The sequence below is a fragment of the Camellia sinensis genome, chromosome 12, assembly GCF_055761805.1.
Source record: "Camellia sinensis isolate YWXY chromosome 12, ASM5576180v1, whole genome shotgun sequence".
In the NCBI taxonomy this organism is placed as follows: Eukaryota; Viridiplantae; Streptophyta; class Magnoliopsida; order Ericales; family Theaceae; genus Camellia; species Camellia sinensis.
In genome coordinates, this window is record NC_138972.1 from 112,487,710 (window position 1) to 112,511,513 (window position 23,804).

Here is a 23,804-nt window from a genome sequence, read left to right on the forward strand (position 1 = left end):
TACGTGACCTCTAGAAAGGCTTCCTTGCTTCATAGGTTCAAGGCAATAATGCATCAAAATCCTATTCCCATGCAAGAGAAGAAAATTTCAGTTTATTCATTCCATCCTAACTGGGCTTATCATTCAAGGCCTACAACCAAGTTTTTTTTTTTTAACAAACTGCAACCAAGTTCAATACAATTAAAATTGATAACAGACCTTTTCGGATGATAAAGCACAACGACCTCGCAAAGAACTTCACTTTCCTCAAAATAAACATGATATCACAACAAAGCACGATGAACTTAGGCCTCATTTGAGAACAGGCTAATTTAGTAACTTTTTGACTATTTGGCTAAAATATGAGCTAAAAAAACTAATATGTTTGGGATGACTTTTTGGTTTTTTACGAAAAGATGCACAAAAAGTAGAAAGAAAACATAATCTTTGATCTTTTGGTATGGGTTGTTAGCTTTTTGATTTTTTAGTGACTTTTTGACTTTTTGACTTTTTGACTAAAAAAACCACTTGCCAAACGAGGCCTTAGAAACTTCTTTACTCAGTTACATTATATAAAAAAAAACATGTATATTGTACGGCACTGTTAAGTCTTTTTAGCTAAATAAAACCTCCAAGTCATAATAAAACTCCAACTATTTCATAGACACCTTATAGCCACATAGATTTATTGTATACCGTTCTTTATTTATATGACTATGTATTTAGACCACCTCTGCGACACTTTTCACTCTGCAGACGATGAGAGTAACCTTGACAAGTAGAATTTATGATGATGGTGCATTTGGTGAGCTCCGATCCAATTCTTCAACAGATTCCTTTGGACAGATCAACATCTTGCGCACCACAGCCCGAAATTCTCTGCATTAAAGACGACACAAAGACTTAGTACATTACAATATTTGCAGCTCTAACACCAAGTAATTTTAAAAATTAGTTTTAAAAAGCTATGTGGGATTTTGGTACTTAACATCCACGGGCAATCTCTAACCAGCATCATGTCCCCTTCACCGTCTATATAGGTTACATGCCAGCCACTACTCATGTCGATCAATGTCCCATTGAAATCAAACATTTGGTCAAGCTCACGAATGAGTTCATTGTACCCATCATAACGTGTGAGGTCCACTGATCTTCCAAGAGCAGTTCCAAGCTTCAGTACCTGGAAAGGAAAATGCCTTACAATATCTCAAAATCAAAATCATTTTTGCATTAGTCAATCCAATCTAACTGCATTATGTGAAAGTAAGAAACTTTGAGAAAATAGCATTTAAGGTTGATTCTTAAGGACACGGCATTGAACTGATCACAGAACTTTACCAACAACATTAATGAAAAATCATCAGAGAATGGTTCTTTATCAGAATGGAGTTTTTCAAACACTTGGCTGTATTTGGATCATAGATTTGGATAAGAATTTGGAAAGGAAAAGGAAAAGGAATTCGCCTTTTCTCTTCCCTTTCCAAATCTATAATCCAAACACAGCTTTAGCTGAATAGATTAAAGAGAAACTACCTTTGTGCAACTCCGGTTAGCAATGGGACAACAGTTCTCGCATTGTTTCTCTGGAAGGCAGCCTGAAACACTCTTAGATGGCTCGGAGACTTGAATAGTTTCAGAAATGCCAGACTGGGAGACCACTGAAGAGACAACTTGCTGTGAATGGAGCTCCAGAGGACGACTAAATATATTAACTCCAAAAAGCATGTATTTGTCACTGCCGTTTGGTTTGCCCATTGGAGCTTTAATCTCATCCTTCTTCTCTTCATTCCAGTCTTGATGCGCAGAACTAGTAGACTTGACTTTTGGGATAGAGAAGCTTGTACTCACCTCAGTGGTCTTGGTTTGTGGGAAAGTAAATGTTGGAGGCCGGTAAGCAAGCGTCGGACTAGGAGGATTTCCACTAGGAATTGAAATTGTGTTGGCATGAGAGTGACAAAACGGTTCATATCCAACTTGCCGGTGGTGCCAAATAGGATTTGGTTGGGGAAATAAAGGGGATAAAATGGGCTTCCCTAATGAGCCCTGTTCACGAGCACCTATGGCTCTGATTTCTTGACCTTGCAAGACCCCTGAATGTCTTTTCAATTTATGCTCAACTGAACCCTGCAATGAGCCTTGGGATTTGGGGAAAAAGAATTTGATCATTTGTATAGCAGAGGATGATATAAACAATAAAGCTTGAGTTATCATTAACTGCTTACCAACAGGAAACTGAAGAGTTGATGGGTCCAAAGGGCATGCCCTCTTTTGATGTGGAAGAAGGGAAGTGTACTTCTCCACCATGGGTTCGATGCTCCAAGGAGAAATCCTTTGAGGGCAAAAAGGGTCATGAGACGGGGAATCCCATTGCACCTAAAAAGGAAGAATACGTAAACGACTGCATACTCGTGTGTATACATAGCAATATGTTGCTAGGACATTTATAAACACCATGAATGCATTTACCTGGAGACATCTCCACTCTGAACCAGGCCACCTAAGGCGGTCAACATTATCAATGCCAACTATAGTCCCTGAAAATCTGGTTAATAAACTTATATTCAGCTAATAGAAGAAGAAACAAGAAATGTAAAAATCTATTGCCATTGTAGCACTAACTTATCAAAGCATGCTAACGTTGTCCCTGACTATTGCTGCTCATTGTTCTAAAATGTTTTAATGACATTAACATCAATATCCTATTCCATGACTCGGATAAGCAAGAATGGGAGGCAAAATCTATTATTGTGAAAGACAAATACCCCACAAATACTTACCTGCAGCACTTTTGTTCGGCACAATCTTCGCCTTCAAACAGCATTCTGAATCTTGTTCCTACTGAACACTGATATTCAGTGGTGGATTTGATGTATCGATCATGAGGGATTATAAATTCAACAGGACTTGTCCTGCAGACAATGTGTAGGTCAGCTTTTGGTTCGAGATTGATATCACTTATATGCCCATAATTGAGTATCAGCTTACCATGGACGGTAATACACAGTAAACATTGTTCCGGTGGAAATGGCATGGAAGGCACTGGCAAGTATGCCATGTTGCATGCTGTGACCGGATAGGACAGATGCTGATATATTGGTTTGTCGTGTTGTTGCACGACGGAACCCGACATAAAGTTCTCCATTTTCTCCTCTATGAAAAAAGAAATGTATCATAACAACTATAACTAAAAGATCAACTGCCTGTGAAACCCTTTTAAGAATTAAAAAAAAATATATATATATATATATGAGAGAAAGAGAGAGAGAGAGAACCTCAGGAATATACAGGCATCCCCGGCAACAAGCTTCTTTGCACTCACAAATGCACTCCAACCACTAGTAATCAAGTGTCGCTTCGGCTGCCCTACATTTATACATAAAAATAAAAATAAATAAATAAATAAAAACAAGTTCAAAATGAATGTGATTTAATATAATTATGAGATAAAACCCCCCAAAAAAAATGCCTAAAAACTATAAAAGATGAGAAGTGTACAGGAAACGACAGGAAAGGGGAAAAAAATCATGGGTCACTGTCATGTCAAACTACAACCTTTTTGATTTATTTGGACGCCTAAACACCCACTCTGCTTGTCCCATGAAATCAAAATTAACTTGACATTACATTCACTACAATGATCTATTGATAGCAGTAAGTCCAATACTCTTTGGTGCTTAAGCTCCAAGACAAAAATATCAACAAAAAAATTTAAAATTAAAAAATAAAATATAAAAACTTTCAGAGATAAACTTAATACCACGATATATATGGCGGAATCTCCATTCAGACCCATGCAAGTCCTTTGCCACCAGTTCCTGTGCAGGTGGTTCCTGAGACGAGTCCTGCAGCAACAAGTGAAGTTGAAAATTAGAAGAATCAAGTGTCATCTGCACAAAATGCTGATAGGATTGACATGAAATCTTTTTCTTCTTTTAGGTGTTCGTTGTTGCGTAAGAACAATTAATTATGAAACTGAACACATTCAATAAGGTAATTTATCAAAGCAACAAGATCGGACTAGATGAACTTAATACAAAGATTTTTAGATGGGTGAATGAAATTATAAGAAAGATACCAACCAAAGGAGGAAAGCATTGATCAGCATATCGCTTAGGAATTGAGAGTCCACCATGTTTGCTCGTATCAGATGGAGTGAGACTCTTTTTGAAAGAGTATGCCCTAACTTTCTGAGGCACAGATTCAGCTATTCCATTCTCTGGACTAGTCCCCTCTTGCTGCAAAGATTCAAAGCTCCAACCATATTCAACAAGAAATTTTTTTGTATAACCATTTAGAAAAGAAAAAAATTAAAAAATTCAAGCAATTTATTTGGTTCCTCAAACATTACAATGCCCAATTTGCAATCATCACAATAATGTCAGAATTGATAATGTATCTTAGAAGCTCGTTTACAAATACCAAAATCGGAAATGTATTCAACATTGAAAATGTTTTGTATAACCATTTAGAAATCACACACACACACACAAAGCAATCCATTTGGTTCCTGAAACATTTCAATGCCCAAGTTGCTATATGGGTTGCAATAATCACAATAATCTCAAAATTGATAACGTATCTTAGAATTTTCAAATGATCTCATTAACAAATACCAAACTCTTTAGAAAGCAATTAAACTTTATAGTTACATGTCATTCTAAAGATTCAATGAACAAAGTGATTTAGAAAACGAAGTATGTGCAATAAGTTGAATCCAATTTAAATCTCATTGGCCATCTCTACCTCTGGAAGCAAAGTGATCTGCGCAAACACCTCATCTGTGTAAGGTTCCGCCTGCAAAACCACAATTAATAAGCACGAGTACCATCCAAAAAAAATCTTATATACACATATACTGGAAAAGCCTAAATAACATACTATCTGCATTAACTTGAAGATTAGAAAAAGAAAGCAAAATGGTAAAAATGATACTTAGGCCTAACGAAGCAACATACCTTTAACTGAGCATAGACAACCTTGCAGAGAATCTTAGAAGGTAAATTGTAGATTGGCATCTCCACATTGCCATCTTGGTTTGTGTATACCTCAACCTATACCAAAATTCAAATTATAACACATAATTCATATCACCAAACAACCAAATGATTTTTCTAATTAAATTTAAAACCAAATAAGGCACAGTTCTATCATAGTAAATTCAGCCAATATTTATTTGCATGACATTTTACACGGATGCATCATGAGATAATTCCACATTAACCACAAAGGGCATAGTCCAAATTATCTTTAAGATCATTATTTCAAATTTAAAATGACTTCAACCAACTGCAATCAATTGAAGAATCTGTTTTTATTACACTCTTGTCGCGATATGTAACGACAAAAATTTAGTAACTACATTTCCACGGTACATTTAAAGCACGGGATAAGATTTTGTGTCGATTTCTGCTAAGAACGGTGCATTTAAAGCATGGGATAAGATTTTGTGTCGATTTCTGCTAAAAATGTTTATTGCGACAAAATTCAGTAACTACATTTCCGCGGTACATTTAAGGCACGAGATAAGATTTTGTGTTGACTTTTGCTAAATGAGCTGAAATTACATTAATGCGAAAGTGAAATTAGGTAGAGAGGAGAAGAGAACCTGCTCTATGTGACCTTGAGGGAAGTAGAACACCTTATCACCGGCGCTTGGGACATTCACCAGAGGCCCGGCGCAGGCGTGCCATAGTTGAATAGACAAATCATCTTTTTCACCTAAAATTGGGAACCCATTTCAGGATTGAGTGAGAATGATTAAAATTGATTCAATGTTGGGATGAATTTTACATTCATTGACATGAGGATTGACTGGAAACAGAAAAATAACACAAGCAAACAAACAATACAAAAAATTAAAAAGGCTTTTAGTTTTTCCAATACAACAGATCAGAAACATTACAGTGAATTGAAATCTGAGCTTGAAGATTTCCTCATGAAAAATTCAACTGATAAAAACTGAATCCAAGAATATCAAAGATCAAAAACTATTAATGATTCAACTAGACCAAAACAACCCACAATTTCCATTGAAATTTCAAAAACCGAACATCAATTATTATTTTTTTAAATAACTGACAAAATAAAAAAACTAAAACGTCCCATCATTGAAATTCGAAATTACTATTAATAATTGGCCTATGAACTCTCTATCATTGAAGGCACTTATAAATTATAACCATTATAACAATAACTACAAGCCTTTACACAAGAGAAGACTCATGAAAAATTCAACTGATAAAAACTGAATCCAAGAATATCAAAGATCAAAAACTATTAATGATTCAACTAGACCAAAACAACCCACAATTTTCATTGAAATTTCAAAAACCGAACATCAATTATTATTTTTTAAATATCTGAAAAAATAAAAATAAAAAAACTAAAACGTCCCATCATTGAAATTCGAAATTACGATTAATAATTGGCCTATGAACTCTCTATTCTGTCCCTACCTCATGCATACTATAGAACAGAAAACCATATTGAAAAATGAATGAAATGAAATGAAATAAAATAAAATAAACCCAATGAGAATGAGTGAATGAAGAAGAGACCCAAGTCGTCACCTTGCTGGTTATTGTTGTTGTTGTTGAGAGTGAGAGAGCCGTCGTTCTGGCAAATCGTTTTCTGGGTTTCGAATTCCACCTTGTGGCTCGACAACGACCCACGATCATTTCCAGAAGAAGCCATCCCTTTTTTCTTTTCTTTTTTCTCTTTCTGAAAATGAGAATAGAGAGAGGTAAGAAAACGAGCGAGGAGAGAAAAGATAAAAGAAAGAACCCTTCAGATGTGTGTGTGACACCAGAGAGGTGCTCTGTGGGACTTTGCAGAGCTTACCTTCCTTCACCACCTTTGTCTCCCACTACTACCCCTCCTCTTACTACACTCTTTTTCTCTCTCCAAAACCGCCTCTCCTCTCTCTCTCTGTCTGATGAGTACTAGCTTTAACGCTTGTAATCATCACATATATCACATATATATACTCTACTCCCTCACTTCCTCCCATTGGGAATTTAACCTTTTTTTTTTTTTTTTTCAATTATTACATTTTAAAAAAATTAATTTTTTAAAATTACCTTTTTATAATATATATTTTTTAAAATAGTAGTGTTATATACATCAATTGATATATTAATTAATATGCCTACACTCTGTATATCATTATTATTGATCCTACCCATTATACAAATTATAAATATTTAAAATTTCTAAAATTATGTCACATTATCTGTTAGTACACTAATTAATATATCAATTCATGCATATAGCATTATTCTTCAACTGTCATAATTATACTTTTTGTATTAATGAATTTAAAAAAATGACAAAATAAGAAATTTATATTATTTTAGTTCTTGATCTTTTAAAATTAACTAATATTTTGGAATAATAAAAAATGAAATAAGAAACTAATATTTTAAAATGAAGAGAGTAATTGGAATGTGTAGGATTTTACTATATATACACCTTTAATTATGTTATTTTTTTTTTTTGGTTAGATATGATTAATTATTTTTAGTTATAATATTATTTTAATTGTAACTTATGAGATCTTTAATCATAAATATATTATGTAGTGTTTGATTATGATTTTTTTTTTTAATCAGGACTCGAAAGTATGAAATTGTATCTTTATTTTTCTTTAATTATAAAATATAGGGAGAACAATTTGCAAATGGAAGTTAGGAAAAAAATTATTAATACATAGAGGGGTGCAAGTAACAGATAAGGGGTCACTGCTGTGCTCAAAGCACAGCAGTGACTGTGGTGCCTCCGTTTGAAGTGTATTATGACCTTATTTTTATGATCCAAACCGTTATTTTGTAGGATTTGTTAAGTACTTCATGCCTATCAAAAATCATATTAATCGGATATCAACAACTATATGATCGATAACCAAAAAAATAAATAATAAGTTTTTCTTTTGAGAAATAACATAAATAATATGTAATTTAATCATATAGTTATTGATATCTGATTAATATGATTTTTGGTAGGCATAAAGTACTCAACAAACCCTACAAAATAAACAGTTTAAATTATAAAAATAATGCCATAATACACTTCAAATGAAGGCACCACAGTCACTGTTGTGCTTTGAGCACAGCAGGGACTCCTGTTCTGCAAGTAACACTTGTATTCCCAAAGTTTTTCATTTGCATCCGTATGTGTTTGTAATTTTTTTTTCAACTCCGATGTACATATAGTTTCCCTAAAGTATATATGATATACACTTTTTAAAGGGTATGTAACATAGTCGTTCTCAATGTGATATATGTTTTGATACTATTATTTATAAATACAACCCTTGAGATTTGTTTAAAATATAAGTTATCTTAAAATTATAAATATCATCTTATTAAAAAAATTAATTTAATAGAATTAACTAAGAAAATAAAATTCTTAACTGCTTACTTGAATTATTAATTGAAATAGATTTATAACATAATGAAAAATAAGTAATTAATTTATTAATTTATTAATAAAATTAACAATTTATTGTGAAATTCGAAATTCAAGGAACTTGATATAATTTATAAAACTATAAAAAGACAAATCATTGTGTTTGGTTGTAATTTTTTTAAAAATTAAATTTTTTGTTTTTCATATTCTTTTGTTTTTAGTGAATATTTTAAAATTTTAAGTAATTTTTTTACTTTTTTAGATACACCTTATTTAGATGTATCTAAATAGTAAAATTTTTGTAATTTTTTTTTAAAAAAATTAATAAATATAGAAGAATATGATAAATGTGTTGAATTCTTATTTTTTTTATATATTTTTGGTATTTAATAAATTTTCTAAAGAGATTTTTCACAAATATTATATTTTTTAAGTATATATTCATGTTAAGTGTATTTAAAAAATTTAAAAAATATTTTAAAAAATTAATAAAAATAAAAATAGAAAAAGTAAAAAAAATTAATTTTTAAAAAAATAAATCCTAAAAATGGGAACCAAGTTCAATAGCATTTCATTTTCATAGTTAATTTACCCTATTTAAAACTACAGGTGCCAGGGGTAGGTCCTGCACGATGAGTCGCTGCTGTGCTGGGGTGTGGTGTGATGGTTGTTTGGTCACCGTACACTCGGGGTTTTACAGGCACGTGACGACATTGTATTGCTTAAAATTTTTAATTTATTTTGAGTCATATCAGTGTGTTTAGTTTGAATTTTTTGAATTAAGTTTTTAAAAAATTGACTTTTTTAATTTTCGTATTTTTTTTGTTTTTGGTGAATATTTTTTAAACTTTAAACATTTTTTTTATTTTTTTAGATGTACATTACTTAAATGTATCTAAAAAATAAAAAATTTGTGAAAAAATATTTTAACAAATTAATAAATACATAAAAATATAAAAAATGTACTGAATTCTTGTATTTTTTTATATTTTTGATATTTAGTGAATTTTTAAAAGATTTTTTTTACAATTTTTTTACTTTTTAGGTATTTATGTTAAGCTTGTCTAAAAAGTAAAAAAATTGCTTAAAATATTAAAAAATTCAGTAAAAACAAAAAAAAAAACACGAAAAATAAGAAAATAGAAATTTCTGAAAAGTGTTTTTTGAAAAGTGGAAATAAGCAATCTCTCACATTTTTTTAAAAAAATTAAAAAAAAATTAGTGAAATATCCCTCTTTGACTTTGTATAGTAGGATAAGTCTAAGATTTTTTTTTTTTTTTTTTATAACTAAGATCCCTCGATGAAATTTCTCTGTGACCATACCATAGAAATATCATATTAGAGAAATTTCTTTGTGTCGAGATCAAAATTTCTCTGTGAAAATGTTGAGAGCCTTAACCACTATAGAAATATTATATATCATTTATCTTATAAAATCCTAATATCAAATACTTTAAAAAAATTATCCTATATAAATCCACTTTTTATATTTATTTTTTAGATTTAATAATGTGTAATAAGATAATTAGTTAATAATTAAAAAAATATATGAAAGAGATAAATAACACATGAAATTAATTGATTTTAATAATATCACTCATAAAAAATAAAAAAAAGGGTATAATAACTTATAATTGACTACAAGGCCTTAGTTGTTCCAAGCCTCCTTTCTTTTTCACACGATCCAGCTTCTGGTTATTACTAGACAACCCGATGGAAGATCCGATGATTTTTTTATTTTTTATAAAGTATGTGCAAAAAATAATATATTTTTTGACTTTAAAAAGTGCTAAATAAGTCACATTTTTTGGATTTTTTTGTTTTTGTTATCTTTTTTAAAAATTACATCAATTTTTTTACTTTTTTGATCTGTCTTGTGTAAAAAAATTTACAAATTATATTTTTTAAATTTTTTTTAAAAAAATTAAAAATCAAAACAAGTCGAAAAAATCACTATTTTTTGTTTGTTTTCATTTTAAGGAAAATTTAAAATAAAATACTAATATTTATATGGAAATAAAATATTTAAAATTATAAATAATATTTGAATGTCTATTTAATTAATTAATTTGCAAATACATGGATGGGAGGTGAACTTATCATAAAAAAAATAAAGGTTTTTGTTACCATGTGCCCTAAGAGCATATGTTAAGGAAATATTGCCTAGTATAGGAAGTTGTAAAAATTTAAATATTGTCTAAATTAAATAGTTGTTTTAATAATAAGACCAAAACACCCTTGTTGTTTTCCTTCCATTTAATCTTTTCTTTTCTCTTATTTTTTTTCTTTTTTTGTATATAAATAAATATTTTTAAAAAATCAAAAAAACATTTTATTGTATTTACTTTTATTAAATTAATTTTAGATTTTTCAAAATAAAATTTGAAATTTCAACCAAACAAAAATAATTTCCAAATAAAATTCTTTCTAATTTGGATTAACTTGTTATAAAAATAATGAAAGATACAGTGCATAAATTTAAAAATTAAAAATAAACTGAAGATAATTGAATAACCACTTACCATAAAAATTTGTTGGGCTCTCACATGATAATTTTATTTATTTTTATTTAATTTTAATTTTTTAACATTACACTGTGATGGTTAAAAACGCGTATCATCAACTTCGTATTCCAATAATGGGGTATTTTTGTCCACATAAAAGAGAATTTCATATTTGTTAGTTTTTTGAAAAACATTAAATTCATTTATACTTTTATTCAACATTTCCCGTAGGGAAAATTGGTCTAACATCCCTCTCCAACTTTTATTAATGGAAGAGGTTCACAATAAATTTTTTCGTAATCTAAGGTCCTTCACTCATACCTATATATAACACCCACTCTTTCATTCTCTCTCCTCTCTCTTCTTGCACGAAACAACTCCTCTCTCTCTCTCTCTCCTCTTCATCCGCAACATTGTTCAAAGCTTCATTGGCATTACGACGAAGGAATTCGCACTAGCAAGATTTATAAAGCTTTGTCGATGGAGATCGTCGATTTATATGAAGATTCCTGACAGTGCCTTATACAGCAAGATTTATATGAAACAGAGCACTAGTCCTCATTGTTGTTCCTCCGATCACTAGTCCTCCGATGAAGATTTCTCCGTCGACAAACATCACTACCCTCGGAGGACAAATATCAAGAAGCAGAGCACTTGTAAGATTTATAAAGCATTATAGCAGATATGAAAGCAGAAACAAAATGCATCGGTTACATATCCACAAGCATAACTGGAAAATATTCATCATTGCTTCTCTTACTTTTTTCTTGTTTCTTCTTCATTCTCTTTATTGTTAATCTCAATAAACTAAATCTTAAAATCTTCATACAACATTTAATGAAGAAATCCACATAAAAAGATGTATTTGAGAGCTAGGGACATGGGTTTAGCAAAAAAAGGTGTTTGATAAAATGCCAAGGAGAGAATGTCTAAGGTCTCTCAAATCAATCCAGAGAAATTTCAATCCAAATCAGAGAATTTCTCTGGACCAACCCAAAGAAAATTCAGTTCAAACCAAAGAATTTCTTTGGTCCAAACCAGAGAAATTCAATCCAATACACGAAGCAGAAGCAGCGATCGTTATGCACAAAAGTAAAAGACAATCCCGCCAAGAAAACACAACATCTGTCTGGTCAAGATGTGCATCTACAGTTGTGAACAAAGCTGGGACCATGAATTCATTTAGTAACTTGCTACTGTAGATCTTAGGCGGGGCTTCATCTGAAGGGTTCAACTCATTTCTTTTGATGCTTAGAGACGTGCGAGATCAAGGTGGCCCAGTTTATCCATATCTAACCAGGTAGGAAAATCATACAACACAAAATGCTCACTAAGGATTGGAATGTTGGTTGGTCCTTATAGTTTTGAATGTTTAATTATAATATCATTTTAAAGGGTTTTGTAGAAATATTAGTTTATGCATAAATGGTTGCACAAACTGGATATGGAGTAATGGTCAACAACAATAGTATTGTTAATAAACAGAAGTTGAAATAAGAAAAGGAAAAGGAAAAAAATTTCTCTAGTTTGAATTCAGAGAAATTTCAATTTTCTCTGGTTTGAAATTGGAGAAATTTGGTATTGGAGATGTGTAAAATTTCTCTATAATGTGTCAAGAGAAATTTCGTGTGGGTGATATGTAAACTTTTCTCTGTGATGTGTCCAGAGAAATTTAGTATCGGTGATGTGTAAAATTTTCTCTATGATGTGTCCAAAGAAATTTGGAATTTTCTTTGTGATATGTCTAGAGAAATTTAAATTTTTTTCTGTGAGGTGTCTAGAGAAACAGAGAAATTTGGAATTGGAATTTTCTCTGTGATATGTCCAGAGAACTTTGGAATTTTCTCTGTGATATGTCTAGAGAACTTAGGAATTTTTTTTGTGATTTGTCTAGAGAAATTCTCTTAATCGAATTTTCTCTGGATCGATGTTGAGGGACCTTAGACATTATGAAAATATTGAGTGTCCTTTATGCTATAAAATCTTAATATCAGAGACCTTAAAAAAAAAATTCCCTTTCCCGTACTAATGAAAGTAGGCAAAGCTAATAATTACTTTCTTTAACAAGACCCAAAAATAAAATGAAGATAAATATACAAATGGTTAGGAGAGGGAAAAAAAACCATATTATTTAAAATCATATATTTATTGCCTTTATTTACTTTCTATAATAGTGAGATGAATTAATCTTATTTAGTGCATTTATGGCACCGGTTAACAAAATCTTATTAAGTATATAATTTTCTCTCCTTTTTTATGAAAATATTTTTGATTTTTTATTGTTAAATTAAGTTCTATACCATTTTATAAAATTTAATATTCGCAAGGAAAGAGAATGAAAGGCTGCCTGGAACACATGTAGGTGGTATTTGTTTTGAATGATTGGGTCATGGGATTGGACTATTAGTCCTTCCAGACTAATAGTCCATTGTTTGGTTCAATTTTTTTGCTCCGGGACTAATAGTCTCATATGAGGGATTATTGTATCCTAGGGGAGGGGGTGGGATTATTTCCATAGAATTGGTATCCCATAAGACTAATGTATGAAATGTCTATTTTACCCTCATGCTATTATTTAATAAACAATTGGAAAAGGGTAAAATAGTCTTTTGAACATTTATAAATTATTTTTTTAGTGTTGTTAATTTAAAAGTATATATTAAATAAAAAATATAAAATATAAATTAAATTTAATTAAAAATAATAAATTATAAATTATGGCCTTATAAATTAAATTTTTTTAGTGTTGTTAAAAAATTAAATTTATATATTAAATAAAATTATTTTTTTAGTGTTGTTAATTTAAAATTATATATTAAATAAAAAATATAAATTATAAATTTAATTTAATTGAAAATAATAAATTAAAAATTATGGCCTTATAAATTAATTTTTTTTTAGTGTTGTTAAATTATAAATTATAATTATAGATTTCAAATTTAAAATTATATATTAAATAAAAATTATAAATTACAAGGGTAAAATAGTCTTTTGAACATTTATTCTTATCTAGTTCGTCCAACCAAACATTGGATTCACTAAAAATAACCCAATCAGACATCTAGTCCCATGACTAAACAAACATAGGATATAAATCCAATCCATCCAAATAGTCTGGGGACAATGTATCCCAAGACTAAACGACATAACTGCTAACAAGCATGCCCATCGGGTGGAGATAATTGAATGCAAGAAAGGCGATTCACACACTATCAATGTCATAGTAACCCCCTCAAACTCAATCGCCGTTAACTTTGACACCTTGAACACTTGTTTGTCTCTAGGGCTATAAACGAGTCAAGTTGAGTCGAATTTTGTTAAACTCGAAAATGGCTCGTTTATTTACCAAATTCGTTTATTGAGTTCGAGTTCAGCTCGATAAGTAACTGAGTTCAAACTCGGCTTGGCTCGGTAATATTAATAAAACTCGAACTCGGCTCGACTACTTCATAAAATTTTTAAATTTTATTTGTATTATTTTAAATAAAAAATATTACTTAAATATATATATATATATTTATATATTATATATAATATTTATATATATTACCAATAGTTTTTAAGCATTGATTATTATAATTATTTTGTTCAATTACTTTTTTGATTTCAGATTCATCTTTAGGAAGCTTAAAGGGAGAAGCATGTACTACAACACCCTTATGTTCAATGAGGATAGTTTCTAAAGGAGAGTGACTGGAAGAAACAGAAGTAAGTTTTCCATTTAGTTTTAGTAATGGTATTGACTTTTTGATAATAATTTTCTAAATAATCAACGAAGTAGATTTCAGTGTTGATTTCGTTCATAAATTTATACCATTTCTTGGTAATTTTTTATTGTTGGTGTTCATCATAATTAGTTCTATAAGTTTGTCGTTTTAACTTATTTGCTTTAGATTTGAATTTAACCTGGAGTTTATTAAGATCTGAAATAAAAGGTTTACTAAGAGTTAATAATTGTAGATTAATAGGCAGAATAACTTCAAAATCAGTTTGAGTAGGTGAATCCTGTGAGGTAATATATTCTTCAGGAAGATGTGTATGGGTGTGTACGAACACGAAATAATTCTTCTTGTATGATCCTGTTGATCAAGCTTGCACTCCTCGAAACGTCGTCGTTTTGCTACCTGAAAACACAAACGTGAGCTAACCGGCGGGTGTGTGCCGGAAACCCCTTCGATGCCTAAGTCAGCACAATAGACAATAGACACAAAAGCTCTGTGAATTCAGTAATCAAAGTTGTGTTACCTCCATAGGTGATGTTGTGAGCTTTTATAGATTTCGCGTGGCACAATCCTGGTAGGACTCTTACTCCTCCATGTAGAGTTCTTTTAAGAATTACACTCCTGAAAGATAATGCTTATCCTTCACCACTCCCCTTACTGCTTAAACCAAGTGAGATGGTTCTACCACGGTTGGATGTCAATATGACCGAGCTAACATGGCCATGCTGAAACCGCAGACTAGACCGAACTCCAACTAGCTTAGTTCTTCCTTTCACTGCGTGTACCTCGGTTTGACATACTCCAACCGGGCTGTTTCCTTAATACCGAGCTAACCAAGTACGAAGTAGGAGTTAGCTCGGTGCTCAAGCCCACAATGCCATGCTAGCTCGGCTCTCCCAAGCACAATGCCTAGCTAGCTTGGCTCATATGCTTAGTCTTTTAGACCGAAGTAAATCTGCTTTTACCTTGGTTTTTCCTACAGCCCAATTAACAAAGAAGTCTCCTACTTAGCTCGGCCCAATATAGACATAAGTTACCCTCTCAATTGCCCCTTAATTCCATCTACGTAGCATGATTGGGATTACATGTTTCCAGCCGAGCTAAAATTTTAGCCTTTCAACCGAGCTAAACTTACACCGAGCTATTAATTTGTCCGGTCAAAAACGTCTCTTCAGACGCTGTCACTGAATCGCTTTTTATTCCATGTACACGTGGTAGGCTATCATTGGCCCAGCATAGCTGTCACGCCGTCTTCGTACTTCGCGTATTTTGAACAGTCCCGCCCAAACTTGAGCTCTTTACCAAAAGTAAAACCCTACTTTTCAAACCAACAAAACCACTATTCATCTTCTTCTCTCTCTCTCTACCTTTTGGACCTCCGTTGTTCTTCAACCTGTAACTGCAAAGCTCGTGTTTTCTTTTGGTGCCATTTTCATCTCCAGTTCCTTCCTCTTGGACGGGTATATTGCTTAGATCTGTTTTCTTTTCGTTGATTTCGTACTTGTTTTGTAATACATAGCATGCTTATTCGCATGTTTTTCAAAATACATACCATTTTTGCTTCCATTTTTCTAGAAAAAACCCATGTAATAAAATTATTATATTCACAAACAATCTGAAAAATAATGCCTTTGATCCAAAATCACATTCCAACCGAACTAGGATATTGTTTGTATTTAGGTGCAAGCCTAGTCTGACTGGATAACCCTTCTGCAACCGGGATAAAACTTCACATCGTACCTATAGTTTCAATGGGTCTAAGCACCGTCTGCCTCACTTTAGCCGAGCTAGCAAACTCTATTAGGTTTGCGCAATGCCGTACTAGAAAACCTCAACCACCGACCGAGCTATATCTTGGGGCTAAACTGGCTCCTTGCCTTAGTCAAAACCAAACTAAGAATGCTGCACCATAAGCTACAACCGGGCTACAAACTTCTCATTGCTTAACCGGGCTAAAGTCCCTTGCTGAAACCGAGCTAAGAATGGATAGTATTCCACGTGGCCGAGCTAAGACAACATTTATTTTTCCTTTTTTGCTTTTAGCACGGTCTAGCGATCTGTGCTTAACACTTTTTCCATTGCACTTTGCAGACTCTAACTAGGTTGCCCAGGCACTCCTTTGAACGTCCAACCGAGATTACCAACGTCATCTCAGCACCGAGCTAGCACTCCAGCATAATTTATACATAAGTTAATACCACATGGGTAAATATAGGTTTTTAGTAAACTCACCAGGGGCTATGGCCGAGTTCTGAAGGGACTACCATATCCCTGATGATGTCCACCTTAGTTTAGCTGAACTAGATACTACCCCCTGGGGAAAACTGGGCTCCGTTCCCTTCACCCTTCTTTCTATTGTAGAAACCGAACTCCGATTCCCGATACAGCCTCTTCTTTGTGAGTTCCTTAGGCAAACAAACCTCTGCCCTACCCAGCTTTCAACAAACTCATACCGAATAATAAATGGCATTGCCAAGCTAAAACTCCGGCTTGGCCTCAACCTCGGTTTGGTTGAGCTATTTCACCAGTACTCTCTAGGCCAAAATGAGGACGGTTGGGTTTACTATTTAAGAATAAGGCACCGCCGTGAAAAGATAATAAAGAATACCGCAGACAAAGATGTAAACGACGATGATTTTTTTTGAGTTTCTGGGAATTTTGAAGACCATGAGGCCCAGATCCCAGGCGACCGAATAAACTGGAACAAAGGAGTCACCGGTATAATTACCTCGGCTTAGTTTCATGTTTTTCTTCCATTCATAAGTTTTGAACCGCACTAACCCTTGTCTTTTTTCCTTATGCAGATTTGGACTTTTTAAAATCACAATACTGTTACCCCAACCTAGACGCCCTCCGCGCCGCACTAAGACATCCCGATCGAGGCTGGGCCGAGCTACTCAATTTTGAGCCGACGTATCGATACAGTAGCAGGAGGAAGACCAGAGTAACCAACTTCTTGTTGGAACCCTCACCGGAGCCAAATCTAACACTACCTCAGATCAATTTGATCCCACTAACAGCGGAACAAGAAATGGCAAAGAAGAGAGCGGTAAGGGCCCTCATCACCGAGACAAACCAACCCGAGGTACCACAAGCCGGACAAACACAGCCAGCCGTGGTAGCCCTTCCAACCGCTCAACCCTCTTCATCTCGGCCAAGCAAGGGCGCCCGGACTTCCACAACCAAGCCGCGCCTGCTCGATGAAGAAGACACCATTCTTTCCCGAACCACACAGCTGAGCCCAGAGCCCGCGGGTTCTGACCGGGCTAACACTTCAGAGTGGGCGCCAAAACTGAGGTACAAAAACCGAGCCATTGCCGACACCGACTCAGTAGTGGCAGACAAAGACCACACTCTCGCCTTCAACCTGGCTAAGAGCGTGTGCTTGCCCCCTGATATGGAACATCATGACCATTTTATTGAGCTAAAGGCCATCCGATCGGCAACAAAGTCAATGGTGCTGGTAAGTACTCCTTCTAATCGTCTTTTATTTTATACCATCTTTTCGCTCGGTTTTTACTCATATTTGCCATCTTTCTTTTCGCAGGCCATGCAGAAAAACCACATTGCTCATAAGCGGGTGTTGGAGTTGCGTAAGATAGTGCGGCAGGTCATGGCAGAGGCCGACGCTAAATCAGTCGAGCTAGAGGAATCCAAGAAGAAAATGACCGAGCTACAAACCGAACTGGTTCAACTCACCGAGATTGTCAACTTGGCTGAATCAGATAAGCAGAAGGCTGCGGCTGTGTTGAAGGATAAATATCTGTGCGAGTTGGTCAAGCTTGAGAACAAGAAGAATGCCGAGATAACTGAGCTCGAGAAAAAGATTGATGACGCGGAAGACCGCGGTTACAAGGAGGGCGAAGCCACATATGTCTTGCAATGTGAAGCTGCAAATGACATTTTCTTCAAGTGTGGGTGGAAGGCCGCTGTGGCACAGCTCGGTCACAGCCAAGAGACCGAGGTCTTCCTAAACCCTCCTCCACATTTTATACTGAATTATATGGTGGAATATGCAAACATCATTCAACAAAAATTTCTTCAAACTGAGGATGATGAAGAAGAAGGGCCTTCAGAGCCCAGTATTACTCTTGCCGCTATCACTGATCCCGGTCTTCCAGATGTCTAGTTAGCTCGGGTGGCGCCATCGGTGCCCATTGCAGTTGACAGCATGGTGGAGATTGATCTACCTGCCGATGCCGGGCTACCAATTGGTGAGGCTCGGGTTGACTTGGATGCTGATTTAGATGACTTCTTTGCTTGACCATGTACTTTCTTCTTTTTAATGCTTAACTGTAAGAAGTTTGTAACCGGGCTGAAGCCCTACTTTTTTGTATTTTTGACTTGAATTTGGAATGAAATCTTAAATTTCTTCGTCTTTTTGTTCAGTTAACTCTATAAATGCATGAAGTATAACACTTTCTGGCTGAGATATCTATCCTAGTCTTAACCATGTAATCTGCTTTGGTCATTCCAGCCAACCACTCTTCAGCATAGATCCTTATCTCGACTGAAGAGTACTAAGAGTTAGTTATTCCAGCCCACTGCTCTTCAGCCTAGATCTATCTCGGCTGAAGAGTACTAAGAGTTTGGTTATTTCAGCCAACCACTTTTCAGCCTAGATCCTTATCTCGGTTGAAGAGTACTAAGAGTTGGTTATTCCAGCCAACCACTCTTCAGCCTAGATCCTTATCTCGGCTGAAGAGTACTAAGTGTTGGTTTATTCCAGAAAACTTCCTGCAGCCTAGGTCCTTATCTCGGCTTAGGAGAGATAAGTGTTGGTTTTTCCAGCCAACTTCCTGCAGCCTAGATCCTTATCTTGGCTTAGGAGAGGTAAGTGTTGGTTTTTCCAGCCAACTCGAAGTGTTTGGTTATTTCGGCCAAACGTCCTACAGCCTAGATCCTTATGTTGGCTTAAGAGAGGTGTTGGTTTTTCCAGCCAACCTCTTCAGCCTAGATCCTAATCTTAGCTGAAGAGAGCTCAAAGTCGGTTATTCCTGCCAACTTAGAGTGAAGTGTTTGGTTTTTCCAGCCAAACGTCCTGCAGCCTGGATCCTTATCCTCGGCTTAGGAGATGTGTTGGTTTTTCCAGCCAACCTGTTCAGCCTAGATCCTTATCTTAGCTGAAGAGAGCTCAAAGTTGGTTATTCCGACCAACTCTGAGCAAAGTGTTTGGTTATTTCTGCCAAACGTCTTGCAGCCTAGATCCTTATCCTTGGCTTAGGAGAAGTGTTGGTTTTTCCAGCCAACCTCTTCAGCCTAGATCCTAATCTTAGCTGAAGAGAGTTCAAAGTTGCCAACTCTGATTTTATTGTCCCTAGTTCCCTAAAACTATTTTTACAGAGGAAAACAATTTATGCTGAAAAAGAAACTACTTGTTTTATTGAAAAAATAAAAACTACAAGTAAGTTTTAAGGAAAAGCTAAAAATAAAATAGTTTGAAATTGACAGTATTCCATGGCCTGGGAATGGCTTTGCTGTCTTCATCTTCCAAGTGGTATGCCCATTTTCCTACTAATCCAACCACTTTGTAAGGTCCTTCCCAATTGGGCCCTAACTTGCCATCTCCGGGTACCAGGGTGTTCCCCATTACTTTGCACAGTACCCAATCTCTGATCTTGAATTGCCTTGGATGTACTGTCTTGTTATATTTTCTGGATAACTCTTGCTGGTATGAAGCAATATGAACCAGTGCTCTTTCTCTTCTTTCTTCTGCAAGGTCGAGTTCCAATGCTATGGCTTCTCCATTTAACTCTAGGTCAAAATTTTTGCTTCTGATGGTGGGGAGACCAATTTCCAATGGGATTACGGCTTCCATGCCGTAGGCTAAGGAGAATTGCGTTTCTCCAGTTGATCGCCGAGGTGTGGTGCGGTAAGCCCATAAAACATGAGAAAACTCCTCAGCCCACTTTCCTTTTGCTTTCTCTAACCTCTTCTTCAATCCATCCAAGACGACTTTGTTTGATGCTTTTGCTTGGGGGTATGCCAGTGTAGAATTGTAGAATTCTATCTTATACTCCTCACAAAAGCCTCTGAAGATTTTACTGTCGAACTGAGTGCCGTTGTCAGACATTAGAGCTTTGGGTATACCGAATAGAGTGATGATATTCTGCCAGACGAACTTCTTCACATCTTTCTCATTTATTGATGCGAGTGCTTCTACCTCCACCCACTTTGTGAAGTAGTCTGTTGCTACAAGAAAGAACTTTCTGTTGCCAGGTGTCGTTGGAAGTGGCCCTACTATGTCTAAGCCCCACATTGTGAAAGGCCATGGGCTACTTAAAGGTAGAAGCTCTCTGGCTGGCTAATGTATTTGGTGTGCGAACTTTTGACATTTCTTGCACTTCTTGACATACTTTTCTGAATCTGCTTACATGTAAGGCCACCAATATCCCTGCGAAATTGCTCTGTAGGCCAATGATCTTCCTCCTTGGTGGCTTCCGTATACGCCTTCGTGTATCTCGAACAAGAATGCCTCGACCTTGCTAGGATGGACACATTTTAGGTAAGGTCCTGTGAAGGATTTTATAGCGATCTCGGGTTTTTCCCTTTATGTACAGTATTCTAGACTTAGGTTTCGTGGTTGAGTGTTGTTGCATTTGTTTCATTTCCGTCCTTTAATTCCTTATAGTTGAGTTATAGGATGTGTTGGGCAGGTTTGTAACAGGTTTGGTGAGTTTTGAAACAAATGGTTACTGTCCAGGTTTTGGTGTCTTCGCTCGAGCGAGCTCCTTGTTTTAGATCCTTCGCTCGAGCCAGGTTTCCTTCGCTCGAGCGAGAGTTGGTTGATGTGTCTAGTGGCTCGAGTGAGAAGTCCTTCGCTCGAGCGTGCGTCTGCGCCTGGGTTTAGACCTGAGAGTTGCAATCCTTGGCTCGAGCGAGCTTTCCTTCGCTCGAGCGAGCGAGGACTATGTTTTGGAGTTCTTCGCTCGAGCGAGCTTTTCTTCGCTCGAGCGTGCTTTTGGGTTGCAGACCTGAAGCTTCGAATTGTTGGCTCGAGCGAGGCTTTCTTCACTCGAACGAGGGTTCTTTGTGTCTGCTCGCTCAAGCAACCAATCCTTCGCTCGAGCGAGCCTGTGTTATATCAGTAGACAGCAGCGGGATTACACTTCACTTTTTCATCCCTTTTGATTTCAAAACCCTAGATTCAGCTCTCTCTCTCTCTCTCTCTACACTTAACTTCTCTCTAAGGTTTCATCTATTTTTAGTGTGTTGCTACCCTAGGTTCTTTGTAAGAAAGGTAGAGGGTGTTGAGGGCTTCTTTTTAATATGCACAATAGTGGATTTGGAGCACTTTGGTTTTTCCTCATCTACTCCTTTGGGCTTCTAATTTCGAGGTAGGGATACCCTACTCCATCTTATGAGTTTTGTCTTTAATTTTGGTCATTTTGATTAGTTGGTGATGTTGGGTAATTTTGGGAAAAGATGGGGTTATTGTGTAATTTATAAAAGAGGGGTTTTCAAATAATAAAACTCATATGTGTGTAAGACATTGAGAAATGGAATTATTGTTGTATTATTGATGAAAATGAACCTTAGGGTTAATATTGTAAGTTAGGGAAAAATGCCCTAGTTATGTGATAAATTAATTTGAATAATTAATTTGTGGGAATATGAAATTGAGTTGGAGATTATGAGATTGGAGAATTATAAAGTTGAATGGTGGAGTTGGATAATTTAATCACTCACCAGTGAAATTGTTGATATTATATCTGTTGATGCATTTATTATCTGTTTAGAAATAACTGCTTTGGGCTATCGATGGAGGATAGTCTTGATTGTTGTAGACACTGCATGTTGATTAGGGAAAATTGAAACTAATCATATTGAATATGTCATTGAATATGACGGTTGAAATAATACATCAAATATGTGTATTGATTGATCATTGTATATGATAATTGTTTTCATACTTGGAATATGTGTATTGTATGGGATGAGATAGGGGATGTACTCCATGGTTTGAGGGAAGATAGAGGATGGACTCTCAAACCTGTTTGGGAGGAGATAGGGGATGGACTCCATAGATACAGCAAATACGTGTATCAGATTGAAGTGATAATACAGCGAATATGTGTATTATTTGAAGTATTGGAAGTGTTTTAATATGAGTTGCGATCCCATTTGAATTGTAAAGTATGGAAATGTTATAACCTGAGACATAGTCTCACTGAATGATTGGCCAGGTTCTGAGCCATGTTTATGAAATGATTGGGTAAGTAAGGGAAAGTGGAACGTAACATGGACATGATTGTCATGGGACTATATAATGATATAAACTGATTATTAAGTGTTAACCATTTATCAAATGCTATTGTTTTAGTCATTGCTTATATTTGGTTTAGTATATCTTTACTGGGCTATGGCTCACCCTTTATGGGACATCATTTTCAGGTCCAGGTGATATGCCGCCTCCAAGGACATAGCTTGGGAGGTTCTAGGAGTTGAAGACTCTTTGTTATTTTGTTATCTTTTGTTGTATTACATGTACATTCAAGCCAAGGGCTTAATATGATATGAGTTAATACTCTCTTTTGTGTAACCAAGTGTTGGCTTAGAAAGTTATAAGCCGTTGGGCATTTACTTTTGTTGTCAACATGTAATACATTTGTAAGGAATACTCTGATGAATGGAATTAAGTTATGTTTACTTATGTCTATGCATGTCTATAATGTGGGTTGCTAAGTATTATTTTGAGGGCGTTACAGATTTCTTGTACAAGGCCATTGATGGAGAAAGCCAAAATCGCTGTGACTTTGCTCTTATTTTGTTGGCCTCTTTCTTCTCTTTGGGTAAAATGTTGTCCTTTAAGAACACTATAATGGGATCCATTCATGAAGGGCCTAGTTCGGCACAACATACTTCGGGTTCTTCGGGTTTTTTAATGCTTGGTCTTGGTAGGAAGTCGACCAGTAACGAATGTGGGATGGATGTGTCTGCCATTAAAGTAAAGCCTGCTTGTTCGTCTGCTCTACTATTTTCTTCTCTGCCGATCTGCTCTATCCGTACTACTTTGAACTTCATGATCTCCCTTCTCATTAACTCTTGGTACTTAGCCATCATTTCATCATTTGCCTTGTAGTCGCCTGAAATTTGGTTTACAACTAGCTGGGAGTCACTGTAAACCATTAGCTCGGTTGCCTTCATATAGAGTGCTGATTTCAGGCCTGCTAAAAGCGCTTCATACTCCGC

At 34.9% G+C, this 23,804-nt stretch overlaps 1 protein-coding gene across 1 annotated transcript; it reads right to left on the bottom strand.

The window, feature by feature from the left end:
- Positions 1 to 581: 581 nt before the first annotated feature.
- LOC114299294 (auxin response factor 1-like) lies at positions 582 to 6,916 on the bottom strand. The gene is made up of 15 exons (XM_082899620.1): positions 6,820 to 6,916; positions 6,549 to 6,699; positions 5,585 to 5,697; positions 4,935 to 5,030; positions 4,723 to 4,773; positions 4,059 to 4,214; positions 3,737 to 3,821; positions 3,252 to 3,342; positions 2,965 to 3,129; positions 2,757 to 2,888; positions 2,446 to 2,521; positions 2,202 to 2,352; positions 1,513 to 2,114; positions 969 to 1,159; positions 582 to 858 (listed from the first exon to the last, which is right to left on the bottom strand). The coding sequence occupies exons 2-15, from the start codon at positions 6,670 to 6,672 to the stop codon at positions 765 to 767; spliced, it is 2,127 nt and encodes a 708-aa protein (XP_082755746.1). The 5' UTR covers positions 6,673 to 6,699; positions 6,820 to 6,916; the 3' UTR covers positions 582 to 764.
- Positions 6,917 to 23,804: the final 16,888 nt, after the last annotated feature.

What these genes read in the sequence shown, in the direction of transcription:
- LOC114299294 (XM_082899620.1), bottom strand. Translation starts at nt 6,672, where the DNA reads ATGGCTTCTTCTGGAAATGATCGTGGGTCGTTGTCGAGCCACAAGGTG. An exon ending in ATCAATGCTTTCCTCCTTTG is followed by an intron (nt 3,822 to 4,058) that starts GTTGGTATCTTT and finishes TTGTTGCTGCAG; the next exon opens with GACTCGTCTCAGGAACCACC. An exon ending in CAGAGTGGAGATGTCTCCAG is followed by an intron (nt 2,353 to 2,445) that starts GTAAATGCATTC and finishes CTTCCTTTTTAG; the next exon opens with GTGCAATGGGATTCCCCGTC.